Here is a 15,918-nt window from a genome sequence, read left to right on the forward strand (position 1 = left end):
ACCGTTCTGGGCTACAGTCGTGACGAGGCTCAACCGCATTGACTGGGAAAGGAAAGCCCAGAAATGACAATAGCAGCTGCTACTGCAGCAACAACAGAGGCAGCAGCAGTAGAAGCAGAAAGATAGACTATAAATAACAACTTTATTGTACAGTAACCACGCGCCACACCCTTTATCTTTATGTGCATCTATGTATTAAATCCACAAAAACCGGTTTAGTGTACATAGAGAAAAATATCACGCCACTTATCATAGCAATATGAGGCTGCATATGCTTTGAGGCTAGCGATATATTATATTTCATTCCAAGTTCAACAGCATAAGTGCACAGAACAAATTTTTTCTTTGTCAATAAACTCGTCTCGCAGAAATTCCAACCTGTGTTTTTTCTTTTGTTTAGTACAGTTCGATTTAAAGGCAAAAGTTTCGATTCCGCAACACTTATAAATATAAAGCCTATTCGTTTATTAGAAAGTTTTTGGTACCTTTGTTAGCAAGTGAACAGTGGAGATAAACTGTTTTAGACAAACCGACGACAGAGACAGATGCTTGAGCCACACACTCACAACAGTACCAAACTGAAGACAAGACAATAGTTTGTGAGTATCGGACTATTGCATATTCTCCGATGTTTCATTCCCCCCACAACCGCTTTCGAAGACAGTGGGAGGAGTGAGTTCTATTGATGGCGTAAAATTTCCATACGCCCACAGGAACGGAACCTGTGCGCAGGAACCTGAGGAGGATAAATGTTATAGTGTTAGTGGGAGCATGCCCCACATACATAGGCATTTTGATTTACACCTCCTGACTAAAAAAAAAAAAAACTAAAATATGTAGTAGTACTGCTTTCAAGCTAATAAAAGAACAGTCTCCTCTCTTTCGGCTCGTTCTCAATGCTCATAGCTACTATTAGCGTGTCTACATTAATGCAATGAGCGCCGGTTTTTGATTCATTTGTAACGAACATTTTTTGCAATTCAGTTTGCCGTTTGTGATACCCACCATTACACCAGCTGCCAACAAATTAGTTTATTTAAAAGTGACGCAAGTTTCCCCGAATTTCGTTGTGACAGCTGTAATTTTGCGACGATCGAATCCGTACTAACATGCGATATCAAAATTGGTTTACATTGAGGTAACGGGTTTGGATCGTACCAACTCTCGTCCGCTGTTTCAGCTAGAGAAAGCAAATTTGTCATTGCATTTGGAGTCACATTTTGGCATAATGTTACTACTAATGTTACTTATGTATGCGGCAGCGGAGTTTGTGCACTAGCAACGCTTTTATACACAAAATTCTTCATGTGTTTCTTCGTAAAGCCGCAAAAAGTATTGGCACACAAATAACAATTTGACGGCTCGTGCACAATGGGATTAATCCACATAATTGGAACTCCGAAAGAGATACATTTGGGTTTTTATGATACATTTGTGTTTTTTATGCAGCCATTCTAGTAAAGAGTTGTAGCACGTTTTACAAATGGGAGCCAACGAGACATTCGTAATAACACTTTGGTCAAAATATTTCTCATACGTCGGACATACCGGTATTTTGATAATCTAGGCGGCCAAAACTATTTTAACGTTTTTTATAGTCTTAAATACTTTTATTCATCATCATTTAGACAATGGACTTTTTTTATTGAACTATTATATTATTAATCCTTAAATGATCGTGGTATCTTTAAAGATACAACCATTTTGTACTAGAATAAAATAGAAAATGAATTTTTTTTTGGGTATTTATAGGTGAAATTATATAAAGTCGACATCATTATTAATGTTTTAATTATTTATTATCAAATGCCAAGTTTCACAGAAGGTGTCAAATAAAATACATATTAAATATTTAATGCAATCAATAATCTTACGTCAATAAGAACTAAAGCAAAATGAGACATATTAAAGGAAAAAATTACAAATTTTCATCATCTGATTATTCAGGTTCGTTAGGTTGGGCCGGAATGAGTAAACTTAACGTTTCCGGTAAATATGATTTTAATTTTCCTCTTTTCACATTTCTAGTGCTGCTAAATAAAGGGTCTGAACTTTAAAAAAGTCGATTAAAAATGTCTCTATTGCAGTTTTCTCGGGAAAATTTTCTTGCGAAGTCTTGGCGGTAAGTTCTAAAATGTTTATTCCTTGCTTCTACAGCTTCCTCCGAAAGTTGCCCAATAGGCACCAATGCATTTTTTATGATTAATGCACCATGCACAAATATTTTGTGCATTGTCGGTGTCATCGGGTGCATCGGGTATAATTCAACGTACGACTGAGCTGTGTCAAATGCATATTTATCATACTTCTCCGAGTCCACTTTATGTCCGCATGAAATTGTCTCCAATATGACTTTTAACCGATAAATGAGATCATAGTTGATTCCGGTTATTTCAGCAGCTAACTTTGGATCTTCGACAAATCTCCTGATTGTGTTACCATCATTCGTGTTTCCAAAGTTAGCTTTTGGCATATCAACAAGCAAGCCAGTCTCGTTACGGAATCTCCGTTGGATTTCAAGTTACCTGTCTTTCTCGAACGTTTTTTCCGCTTCTGTCTTTCTTTCTCTGTATTTTCGAACAGGCAACTTGTAGGCAAGATGGAGTCTTATCCTGGCGTGCAAAACAGATAAACCAAACTCAAGGCATTCGTGGTTAATATCGTGCTTTGAATGCAGTTGATTAAAATCTTTGGATGTAGCGCCACAAATATAGCTCTTATTGGTGGAAGTTGTGCCAGAAGCAGCGTTGCATACTCTGCCATCTACCATTCTCATGACGAACACGTGACTGACTTTAAAGATTAAACTATTTAATTCTAATTGAGCTTGCATGAGGTCGAATAGGTATTTTCGAGTCACAATTCGAACCCCTGAAGTGCCTTGAGAACCTTAAACAAACCAAAAAATAACAAGTATAGAAAACGCTTTAAAAAAACTGTTCCATGAAACTTTTGAAATTCCGCAATTAATTAAACTGCGGTTTTCTGCGGCTAATTCTACTTTATTCTACATCTCAAACACAATCTGAAAAAAAAAATTCCAGCTTGGACGGACTTGGAAGTATAACTTTCAGCTTAACAAATAAAAAAAAAATATGTGTAAAAAATGCACTATTTCTCCTTGTACTAAATTCAATAAATTACCGTATTAATGAACAAAATCTATAAAATATTTATTAAATTTGGAAAAAACATACCTGAAGCTTCAATTTCCATCATTAAAACGAGACATATAACTTTAAATAAGTTAACTTTACTTTTTTGAAGATTTGTTGCTTGTCGAACGCCGAGCGAGATATGTGTAGAGTGATAAGCAATGAACTTTTGACTGCCAATACGGCGGTAGCGCACGCGACGAAAAAGCGCGAGAGGGGTAGAGTGAATACTCTATTGTGTTATCTTTCTATTTTATTCATTATTAAAATCAATTAATGCATTTTACAAAATTGACTTTTGGCCGCCTAGATTATCAAAATACCGGTATGTGCGTCGTCTTTAACTCTTCACTAAAAACCCATTTTTGCGATAAGTGAATGTAAAATGGCCACAAATATAACACAACTTTTTAATTAAACAATTGTCACTTTAGATGATTGCTCTTACCAATCAAAATCGAATTATTGACATTTTTGTCCACTTTATAAGATGATCCATTAACAACAATATGCAACGGTATTTTATCACGTTCGCCGTCGCCAACGTGCAAAGGTCCAAAAATCTTACGCAGAATCTTTCTCTCAAACACTCCAAGCGTCGCTTCATCGAATGTTGCCATCGTCCACTCTTCTGCGCCATACGTTAGGACGGACATGATAAGAGTCTTGTAGAGTGTTAGTTTTGTTCATCGAGAGAGGACTTTACTACTCAATTGCCTACTTAGTCCAAAGTAGCACTTGTTGGCAAGAGAGATTCTACGTTGGAATTCAAGGCTGACATTGTTATCGGTGTTAATGCTTGTTCCTAAGTATACGAAGTCCTTTACAATCTAGAGGAGGTACTTCGTTTTATCCTCGTTCACCTCTTTGCCTCCTTATCCAGTTTGAAGAAGGCAGAACTAACAGCGCGGTTGTTAAGGCCGATGATGTCACTATCGCCAACAAACGCTAGCAAATGTACGCTCTTATAAAATATTGTACCTGAGCGATTATGTTCAGCGGCTCGTACGATCTTTTCCAAGAAGTCAAACGACAGCGAGTCCCATTGTCTGAAACCTCGGTTGGTATCAAACGGCTCGGAGAGGTCCTTCCCAATTCTGACGGCGCTGCTGGTGTTGAGCAACGTTATCTTGCACAGCCATATTGGTTTTGTGGGAACACCAAATTCAGACATCGCGGCATACAGGAAACTCCTCTTCGTACTGTCGAATGCAGCTTTGAAATCGACGAAAAGATGGTGTGTGTCGATTCTCCTTTGATGGGTTTTTTTCCAAGATTTGGCGTATTGTGAATATTTGATCGATGGCAGACTTTCCAGGTCTAAAGCCACACTGCTAAGGTCCAATCAGTTGGTTGACGGTGGGATTCAGCCTTCACACAATACGATCGCTAGAACCTTATATGCGATATTTAGAAGACTAATCCTGCGGTAATTGACCCTTCTCATGGATTGGGCAGAGCACAATTAAATTCCAATCGACAGGCATGCCTTCATCCGACCATATTTTGCATAGAAGCTGATGCATGCACCTTACCAGCTCCTCGCCGCCATGTTTGAATAGCTCAGCCGGCAGTCCGTCGGCGCCCGCGGCTTTGTTGTTCTTTAGACGCGCTATCGCTATTCTCACCTCGTCTTGGTCGGGTAGCGAAACGACAATTCCGTCGTCAACGATTGGGGTATTGGGATCTTCACATTCTCTGTGACATACGCAGCTGTCACTATTTAATAGGTTCGAGAAGTGTTCCCTCCATAATTTAAGTATGCTCTGGATGTCCGTCGCCAGATCGCCGTCTTTGTTCTTACAGGAAAACGCCACGGTCTTGAAACTTTCTGTAAGCCGCCGAACTTTCTGGTACAATTTTCGGGCGTTGTTCCTATTGGCCAGGATCTCAAGCTCATCACGTATTTCGGCCTCTCGTTTCTTCTGTCAGATAATACGTCTCTCTTCCTTCCTTAGCTCTCTGTAGCGATCCCACATGGCTCACGTTGCGCCCGATCGCAGCGTGGCTCTATAGCCAGCATGTTTTCTTTCTGCAGCAGCATGACATTCCTCGTCGTACCAACTGTTTTTTTGTTCGGGCACGCACTTTGAGGAACACAGTCCACAGAATTTCGACTCTTATCACTCTCTTAGACATGTTTTTGCATTTAGCTGTTGTTGTAAGATAAATTATGAGCTGTTATTGCAATATTACCTTTTCTCAATATAGAGAACTGCACACGGAAAACAATTCGCGAAATCTAATAAGACCTCAGTAAAAACAAATTGAATTTTACGAACCATTTTTTGGGGGGCTACAATAAAAATCAATTTTTGATATTTTCTTATTGTAAACTTTGAACATTTCGGTTTCGTAATCAAGTGGGAAAAGAAAGCAAGGCATTTTAAATTTTTTTACTACGTTGACGTTTGTTTAAAAGTACCCATTTGTAAATACATACATATGTATATATGTATATACAATATAATACATAATATATATTTCACAATTTACACAAATTGAAGAAATTGTACTGGATTTACCATATTATTTAATACAGTATTTGATCAAATTTTAATACACTGTAAAGAAATTGTTACCCGATAGACCCAAAACCCGAAAATTGCTGTCGCACAGTGTTATCATGGTAATGTGCACTCGAAATTCGTCCCAAATGGTTCTACGGTAAATTAAGAATATTATTTGGAAGTTATGCGACGTTTGAGAGAGAATATGCGTAGAAAGCGGCCCAATGTGTGGAAAGAAAACTCATGGATCTTGCACCATGATAACGCACCATCTCACAAGGCTCATATTGTGAACACTTTATTGACAAAACACTCGACAAATATCATCGAACAACCACCGTATTCACCGGATTTAGCCCCGGTGACTTTTTCCTTTTCACAAAAATTGCCACTCCGCGGACGCCGCTTTGAGTCGACAGATCTTTTCAAACGCGTTTAAAAGGTGCTTTGATGAGTTGACTAATCGTTATCATATGTGTATTTTCATGATTAAACAATTATTTTGCGTTTTATTGAAAGATTCTCGGTACTTTTTTGATAGAATGTATATGGACAATTCATATTCTCTTAAGCGTTCTAATATCAAAGCTTTCTCCGAAACATACTTGGTTGATAAATCTTTAAGCATTGGATTCTTCTTCTTCTTAATTGGCACGATAACCACTTACGCGATATTGGCCGAGTTTAACAAAGCGCGTAAAATTTAACAAAAGATAATAAAACTAAAATCTACCCTAAAAACATTTCTAACAGAACAAAAGCCATGTTAAAAAAAATCAACAAGTTGAAGGGAAATTCTAAGCAAGATTGCGATTCAACATTACCTATTGCAGATATCGATTCTGATTCATCAGAATCAATGTCTACAGATCAATAACTTAGTTACTCAATTTATATCTTAGATTCTATTATACATTTATACTTATACACATACATTTATACTTAGATAAACTCATTCATACAATTTATCATGACACTACTTATCATACAATGGAACATGAACGGATATATTAATAATTATAATGAACTGCTAATTCTTATTAATAATTATAAACCTAAAATTATTTCTATCCAAGAAAGCCACATTCCGACTCAATTCCAAAAACTCCCAATTCCAAACAACTTCCTTTTGTATTCATTCAACTCAAACCCATCATACGGTGGTGTAGCTATACTGATACATAAATCTATACAACACGAAATAATTCAAACTGAAAAGGACTTTGACAACATTACTTTAGAAATACACTCAACAAAAAAATTCAGAATCACGTCAGCCTATTGTCGCCCATCTTACAATCTTCATTACCGCAACCTAGAAACTGTATTTAATCAAACTAATCACTCAGGCATTATCACTGGCGACTTTAATTGTTGGCACCAAAGCTGGGGTTCACGCGTCAACAACCGGAAGGGCAACATCTGCCCCCAGCGGGTCAGGGGTTAGAATTTGCCCGAGGTAAGGTATGCCTGTCGTAAAAGGCGACTAAAATCCAGGGTGACCAGTCCCTGAGTAGGGGAGCTCAACTGGTAGTGTCCGCGGGCGCAAGGTCTGACCAAGACCTAATATCAGTACCACGAGGAACAGAACCCCTCAGAGTCTGCTCCTAAGCTAAGCGTTAAAAACGAAGAGCGCGACATAAGAGAACGCGTGTATAAAAATGCTATCTCGATGAGGTCTGTGTGTTAAAGGCGATTCGGCACCGCCCTAAATAACAATAAAAATAAAAAAAAATAAAAGAGGAAAGAAAAAAGAAACAAAAAAACAAGAAAAGTGTCCCCATCACCGCATGGTGAACAATAAAAGAATCCAGGAGCGACTGACCCACAGTGGGCGGCTACCTGGTCAGCGTCTGTTCTCCATGTTAGGAGCGGCTGATTTAATGATGTGGAGTGGCTTGCGAGCCATCAGGATTGACTCCAGTAAGATCCTGATTATGGCATACTGGAATTGAAGCAGATTGCGATTGGGCTGGGGTATTGAACCTCTGTGATCTTAGTAAGTGGAGTGGAATCCAACTGAAACGGCTCACAGAAGGGTTCGCTGCCTCTCCGTCCTACTAAAACTTGGCAAGTCTCACGATACGTTCAATGCCTGTTGCCACCTTTGGTGGCCACGTAGGTTGGGTTGAGATGACTCCCCATTAGTTCCGGTCTGAAGTCTGGCTCTGAACACTGTACCCCATAAAGGGCAGTGTCAACCCTCGCATGGCCTCCCTGAACTCATAGATAACCATGGGACTTACGGAAGCTACGTATACTAGCGGAGATAGCGGTCGTGAGTTGGGACCCTTACAGCATGGAAAAACACTTCAAACCTACAAATAAAAACGAAGAAGTAAAAACAGCACCCCGGAGGAGGCACAATCGGTACGTAGCAATCCTCTAATAGTTACTGCTGAGGAAAAGAAAGGGACGCCCCAAGTGCAACCGGAGCTATGCAGCACGCCGTTAGTAAAATGCACTGCCAGGGAACTAATAAGGGCCGAAGACGTAACGCCCAAAAGCAGCGTGATAACGCCAACAACACGGCATATAAGAGGCTCAGACGGAGCAAAAAACAAAGAGAAGGAAACACCAGTGGGTGGGTGCTGCATCGGAAAACCCGCTGGAGAAGGAAAATGTGCAACTGAAAAGCAGAAGGCACTACAGGTAAAAATGATGAGTCTAGGAGAAGCTATTGACTCTCTCCTGGCGTACTACAAAGGCCGTCACAATGTGCATCACGAAATAAAAAAGATCGGTTCACTTATAAAAAAGAGGCACACCGAAGCTATTATGTTGATGGAAGAGTGTGAGAAACAGCAGACAACTCCAAAAAAGAATACGTCAAAAACCTCAGACGTTAACAATATTAGAAAAGAATGTTCGGGTATAATTACACAATCGGTTAAAAGGACGAGAACAAGAGTCAGTCCTAGCACGCAAGGAACTGGCAACCCGGTCGTGAACGCACTATCGCCTGCGGCAAAAAAAAGGTGTGCAACGGCAGCGATTCATCAGACAAAACCAGTACAGGCACCAATTAAAGGCCAAAATGCCGGCTGGACGGTTGTCAAACCAAGAAAAGAAAAGAAGCCGCCTAAATTGGTGAGGACAAGGCCTGATGCTATAATCATATCCAAGTCTGAAAATGCTACGTATGCTGACATTCTGCGTAAGGTAAAAACATCGGACTCTCTCAAGACTCTCGGAGAAGATGTAAAAGCAATCCGCAGAACAGCTAAACAGGAATTGATCATAGAGCTTAAAGGGGCACCGCACGGAAAAACATCAGAATATCAGACAGCGATTGAAGATGTTCTGAAAACCGCAGCAAAAGTGATGGTTAAAACTCACACTGTAACAATACAGTGCAGAGATCTGGATGAGGTAACCACTGCAGAAGAATTGTGTGACGCGCTTCATGCCCAATGCAATATTAAACGTCCAGATACAGCGGCGGTAAGAAGCCTAAGAACGGTGTACAACGGTACACAGACGGCCTTCATTGTCCTCCCAGCCGGAGATGCGAAAAAGGTGTTAGAGGCTCAACGTGTGCGAATTGGATGGGTGTCCTGCCGGGTACGAAAGGTCGATTCTCCTAAGCGTTGCTTCAAGTGCTGGGGTTACGATCATGTCGCTCAAAAGTGCAAGGAGCAAATAGACAGATCGGGACTCTGTAGAAAATGTGGTCAGGAAGGCCATAAGGCACTTACTTGCAAAAATCCTGAACAATGTGCACTGTGCAAGGGGAACCATGCAGCTGACAGCTACAAATGTCCGTTAGCTAAAAAGGCGCGAAGAGAAGCCATCCAATGAGGGTTTTACAGCTTAATCTCAACCACTGTCAAACTGCCCAAGAACTCCTGGAGCAGACCATGCAAGAGCACAAAATAGATATTGCCCTTATATCCGAGCAATACAAAAACATCGATGGTTATTCCTGGACGTCGGATGGTTCAAACAAGGCGGCGATTTGGACAATGGGACATATTAAGCCGCAGAGCAAAATGATGACTGCCAAACACGGCTTTACATGGGTTAAGACGAAAGGCATCTATTTCTTCAGTTGTTATGCTCCACCGAGCCTCACCGCAGAAGAATATGAACGAATGCTGACAGCCTTGGCATTTGAGGCACGTGGCAAGCATCCAGTACTTATAGCCGGCGATTTCAATGCCTGGTCTACTACCTGGGGAAGTACGCGTACTAGCAGACGTGGCAGAGTGCTTTTGGAAAGCCTGGCCCCATTTGACCTGGAATTGCTTAATGTGCCTGGTAAATTCACTTTTGAAACCGAAAGAGGATGCTCGATAGTGGATCTCGCCTTCGCCCATAATACTATAGCACGCAACGCAACATGGAATGTAAGCTCTATCTACACGTACAGCGATCATAAGGCAATAACCGTCGATATACTAATGGGTGTAGAAAATAGCGATTTTCGCCCTCAAAGAGCACAGCAAAGAGGATGGAAGAGACAATCTTTTGATCCCGAAGTTTTCAACATGAGCTGGAACGCTTGCCTAACTCTAGATAGCGCTGGAGAAATGAAAGCAGAAGGCATGACGGCGGTCATAAGCAACTGTCTCAGCAAGGCCTGCGACGCGACCATGCCTAGGGTATCTGCAAGGCCACACAGAAAAGCAGTATATTGGTGGAATAGTCACATAGCAAAAATAAGAGGAGACTGCAATAGAGTGCGCAGAAAGCTGAAGCGAGCTCGTGGTACACCAGCTATCGACGCATTATTAGCACACCATAAAACCTGTAAAGCTACGCTTAAAAAAGCTATAAAGGCTAGTAAAAATTGCTGTTTTCAAGAGCTTTGCGATAGCGTGAACGTCGACCCCTGGGGAATGGGATACAAGGTTGTAATGAGAACTATCAAGAATCAAAGAGCACCACAGCCAACGTGCCCAGCCCTATTGCGAGTAGTGGTTTCCACATTATTTCCATATCAGGTGGAGTCAAACCCATGTCAGACACAATGGGTGATGGCGGCTAACATCCCAGAAGTCACCACACAAGAAGTGCTTTCCACCGTACAGCGCATTGCGGATAACAAAGCTCCGGGCTTAGATGGCTTCCCAAATGTAGCTGTGAAAGCAGCAATTAAATCAACACCCGAGGTTTTTGCTAAATTGTACAACACATGTCTCAACGAAGGCGTTTTCCCAAAAGTGTGGAAGAAACAGAGGTTGGTACTGCTACCCAAACCAGGGAAGCCGCCGGACCATCCATCGTCATACCGTCCACTCTGTATGCTAGATACACTCGGCAAAATACTAGAACGCATCATATGTAACAGAATGCAAGAGTTCCTAGAGAAACCAACAGGGCTTTCCCCAAACCAATACGGCTTTAGAAAAGGCCGCTCAACCGTGGACGCAATACAAGCTGTAATGAGTATTGCTCGTCAAGCCACTAGCGGCAGGAAATGGAAAGGCGGCTCGAAGAAATACTGCGCTGTTGTTACCTTAGATATAAAAAATGCGTTCAACTCCGCAAGCTGGCCCCAAGTTATGAGTGCACTGAGAGGATTCGCGGTGCCGAAATACCTGCAAAAAATCATATCAAGCTACTTTGAAAACAGGCTCTTGCTTTATGATACTGACAACGGAATAGGAACATATAAAGTAACTGGCGGTGTCCCACAGGGCTCGGTGCTTGGCCCAACTCTTTGGAATGCTATGTATGACGGTATCCTCAAGCTTGAGCTTCCTGAAGATGCTACCCTCATTGGATACGCAGACGACATTGCGTTGGTGGTAGTGGGAAAGCATCTGGACGTGTTGCAAGCGTTATGCAACGATGCAATTGTAAGAATTCGAAGATGGCTTAAAAATGTGAAGTTAGAACTTGCAGCTCAAAAAACTGAAGTCGTATTACTAACAACACGACGGGTACGTGAAGAGCTAGTGATTACGGTAGCTGACCATGACATAAGGTCGCAGCCATATATCAAATATCTGGGAGTACTCATTGACTCGAAAATGACCTTTAAGCATCATTTAGAGTCAGTCAGTGAAAAAGCCGTAAGAATAAATAACGCGTTGACTAGACTAATGCGTAATACTGGCAGCCCTCGCGCAAGTATACGAAGACTCCTGTTAACAGTCACAAGCTCAGTGATTCTGGACGCAGCACCAATCTGGGCAAACACAAAGCCATCGTACCTCCAACACATACGAGCCACATACAGACTTGGCGCCCTGCGAGTAGCCAGTGCCTATCGCACTGTCTCAGATGACGCAATCTATGTGATAACGGGAATGGTGCCTATCGACCTTCTCGCGATTGAGATGTATAGGTTGCATAATACCATTGGGCAGAAACCGTCGAACGTGGATAAAAAGGAAGAAAGGCTGCGAACAATTGAAGAATGGCAGATACGATGGGAACAATCCGAGAAAGGTAGGTGGACCTTTGAACTGATTCCAAACATTGCGAGGTGGATTGAGCAAAAACACGGAGAAATTGATTTTTGTATCACACAGTTGCTGACTGGACACGGTTGCTTTAAAGCATACCTACATAGGTTCCATCTTGAGAACGACCCGTACTGCCCGCAGTGCCCCGAAGAACAAAAAACGGCGAGGCATATCTTGTTCCAATGCCCGCGGTTTATTAATGAGCGAAATATACTTGAGGGAGCGTTTGGCGAAAACATAAGTGAGACAAATCTTATCCCACATATGTGCGAAAGCGAAGAAAACTGGAAAATTACATGTGTAATGGCCGCAAATATCATGAAGAACCTTCAATACGCGGAATATTCACGTAGGTCCCTAGAAAGAGCTCCTTAACACAATATACAGAACGGAATGACAATAACAGACGATTGAGTAATAATATACTCACAACGGCCTCCTGACGTACTACTTAACGGTGAAGTTCCAGGAGGACATACCGTAGGACATGAGGGGGGGTTTAGTTGGGTTAAAGTCCCACACTACGGCTTCGGCTTTTGATGCTTCCCCTCCTCCACAAAAAAAAAAAAAAAAAAAAAAAAAAAAAAAAAAAGAAGGGCAACATCTTGTCAAATTTTATTAATCAATCTCACTTCGTTCTACTAAACGACAAATCACCAACACACTTTTCCACACACAATAGACTCACGCACATAGACCTGACTCTCTGTACCCCCGATCTTGCCGTTCACGCTGATTGGAGGACTCACAATGATTTAAACGGAAGCGACCACTTCCCAATTTTCATTTCTCTCTTCCCACCTATTAACCAACCGAACGCAGCAAGTAAGACTTCATTCAAAACTGATCTTGCAAACTGGGAACTATTTGAAAAGAAATGTAGACAGTTCGAGTCAACCCGACCTATCAGCCGTAATGTTAATGCAGAAGCACCCAACCTTAGGAAAATTATTCTACAGTCTGCTAATGAATCTATACCAAAAACTTTAAATAATAAAAAACAAAGATCAGTGCCGTGGTGGAATCATAACTTAGGTAAATTAAAAGCTGAGAAAAACAACGGTTTCATATATTCAGATCGAACATGACTGAACTAAATTTATTTGAGTATAAAAAAGCAAAATCTGCCTTTAAACGAGAAATTAAAACCTCCAAACAATGTTCGATACAAGAGTTTACAGCAGAAATTAGTCCTAGCACCCCCACAAAGAAAATTTGGATGACTATACGACGCTTTTGTGGATACAAACTCCCCCACGGTATACATTGCCTACAGTCCCTAAACAATCCCAATCAATCTCACACAGATCCAAAAGATATCGCTAATGAGCTGGCTAAATACTGGAGCAATTCAGCTTCGGACCAAAATTTTCCAAGTAGCTTTCAAAACAGGAAAAGAGCGACCGTACAATCTCAAGTGTATGTGTAGAGATGCGAATATATTAGAACAAGATATAAATCATCTGGAAATGATATCTGCACTAACTAGGCTAAAAGGAAAAACTCCAGGCTTAGATAGGATAACATATCCAATGATGCGAAACTCTCCTGAAATTTTTAAAAAGCGCCTTTTAAATTTATTCAACGCGATTCTTCATAACAAAATTATCCCGCAGTCCTTCAAACACAGCATTATTATACCAATACCAAAACCAAAGTCAGATAAAACACAAGCAAAATCATACAGACCGATATCTTTAAACATATGCTTCGCTAAGGTTCTAGAAAGGATAATAGCAAATCGGCTTTGGTGGTTTGTAACAAAAAACAAATTATTGAATAGCCGACAAATGGGTTTCAAAAGAGGAAAATCTACAGCAGATAGTCTACTACTGTTAGACTATCTAGCTGCAGCCAAGCTCTCATCAAAAAGCCATTTAACAATTATTTCTCTTGACTTTGAAAAGGCGTATGATAAAATAGGCATACACACGGTTGTTGACCAACTCGTAAAATGGAAGGTTGGCCCCAAAATCACCAATTATATTATCAATTTTATGTCAAATCGTAAGTTTATGGTACGAATAGATAACCATTTCTCTGATTTCTGGTCAACAGACAATGGTATTCCCCAAGGATCCCCTTTATCTGTCATTGTGTTCTTGATTGCGTATGAAAAACTATGCTCTGTAATATCATTCCATAAAGAAATTGACTTTTGCGCCTACGCAGATGACTTTAACATTATTATTAAATCAAATAAAGAAAAGTGTCCAATAATTGACCTGAATAACCTTTTTCACGACATCTTAACTTGGTGCGATTACTCAGGAGCAAACTTATCACCAACAAAAAATCGGTACATTCATCTCTGTCGAAAGCACAATTGTCAATGTACTGTGCTTTCACGAAACATAAACCTCTTTCCCTGTGATGAGTTAAAAATTTTAGGAATCATTATCAATAAGAGATACAGATGGAACTCCCACATCGATCACCTAAGCACTTCCCTGGTCACACAATTAAACATTGTGAAATGTCTAGCCTCCCCAAAATTTCAATGCGACACTCAATCTATCTTAACAATTGTAAAAACATTATTTATACCCAAAATCAGTTATGGCATTTTTCTTTACGGATATGCTCCTAACTATCTCATAAACAAAATCAAGTCATTACTTAACGCTGCAATAAGAACCGCGTTGGGAGCCCTGCGCTCTACACCAATCGCAAATTTATTTTTTGAATCAAAAATATTGAATTTTGAAAATCAAAGAGACCTAACAACTGCTAAACTATTTAAAGCTCTCATAACAAAGCAAGACAACCCGCTTTACAATATCGTCAATAACCTAAAGAAGAGGACTACCACCCTTAAAATACAGCCTGCTATAAGCAGAACAACAGTACTTTGCTCAGCAGTAGGTATACTTTTAAAGCCAACTAAATACGATATTCATATCCATCCCCCATGGTCCTTTAACCCAAAAGCAATTGACACTTCATTGAATATCTTCAACAAGAACAACACAAATCCGATGCAATGTTCAACGAAGTTAAAAATAAATACTCCAACTATACTTTTATTTATACTGATGGGTCAAAGATAAACCAAAATATATCATATAGCATAACCCTAGAAAATGAAATTATAAAAATATCAATTATTCCATATTATAGTTCTATATATTCAGCCGAAATTATTGCCATATCTGAAGCAATAAATTTAGTAAAGCACAAGAGAAAAAAGGTTGCTATATGCTCAGACTCACTCTCCGCTCTTAATTCCATAGCCAATATAAATAACAGCGACTATTACCCAAACAAAATCAGACACATTACCACACAACACTACCCAAAAATTATTTTAATATGGGTGCCTGGGCACAATAATATTGTTGGGAACAGCCTCGCTGACCAATCCGCGAAACAAGCTCATCGAAGCCCAGTAACCAGCACAGACAATTTCAACTTACTCGATATTAAAAATCATATTAAACAACACTTCTACAACAAACAACTCCTTGAATGGAATCTAACCAATGACTGGTATAAAAACGTTAACTACACAATGACCAATATAACAGATTTTCTACAAAAAACTAATAAAAAACCTTCACGACTAGACATTATAAAATTCGAACGCCTTAGGTTAGGACACACGAAAATAACACATGGCCATCTTATGAATAACACAAACCCATTATATTGTACTTGCAACACAGATATCTTAGTCACAGTAACTCATCTTCTACTGAGTTGCCCCCTGTATGCTACCTGTAGAGAACAAATATTCACTAACACAAACCCAATTTCACACCTCTCAGTCCCTTCTCTTGAGTCAATATCCCTATTAACAAAATTCCTCAAAAGAACTGTTTAAATGCGTCTTTCTTC

General features: G+C 40.1%; 1 protein-coding gene across 1 annotated transcript; it reads left to right on the top strand.

Annotated features, from left to right (window-relative positions):
• Window positions 1–8,323: 8,323 nt before the first annotated feature.
• LOC129250101 (uncharacterized) lies at window positions 8,324–9,466 on the top strand. The gene has a single exon (XM_054889742.1). It carries the CDS (start codon window positions 8,324–8,326, stop codon window positions 9,464–9,466), a length of 1,143 nt encoding a protein of 380 aa, XP_054745717.1.
• Window positions 9,467–15,918: the final 6,452 nt, after the last annotated feature.

Source organism: Anastrepha obliqua, chromosome 6, assembly GCF_027943255.1.
Source record: "Anastrepha obliqua isolate idAnaObli1 chromosome 6, idAnaObli1_1.0, whole genome shotgun sequence".
NCBI classification, from domain to species: Eukaryota; Metazoa; Arthropoda; class Insecta; order Diptera; family Tephritidae; genus Anastrepha; species Anastrepha obliqua.

Bases quoted from the DNA above. Each gene is read 5' to 3' on its own strand.
- LOC129250101 (XM_054889742.1), top strand. From the start codon at position 8,324: ATGATGAGTCTAGGAGAAGCTATTGACTCTCTCCTGGCGTACTACAAA.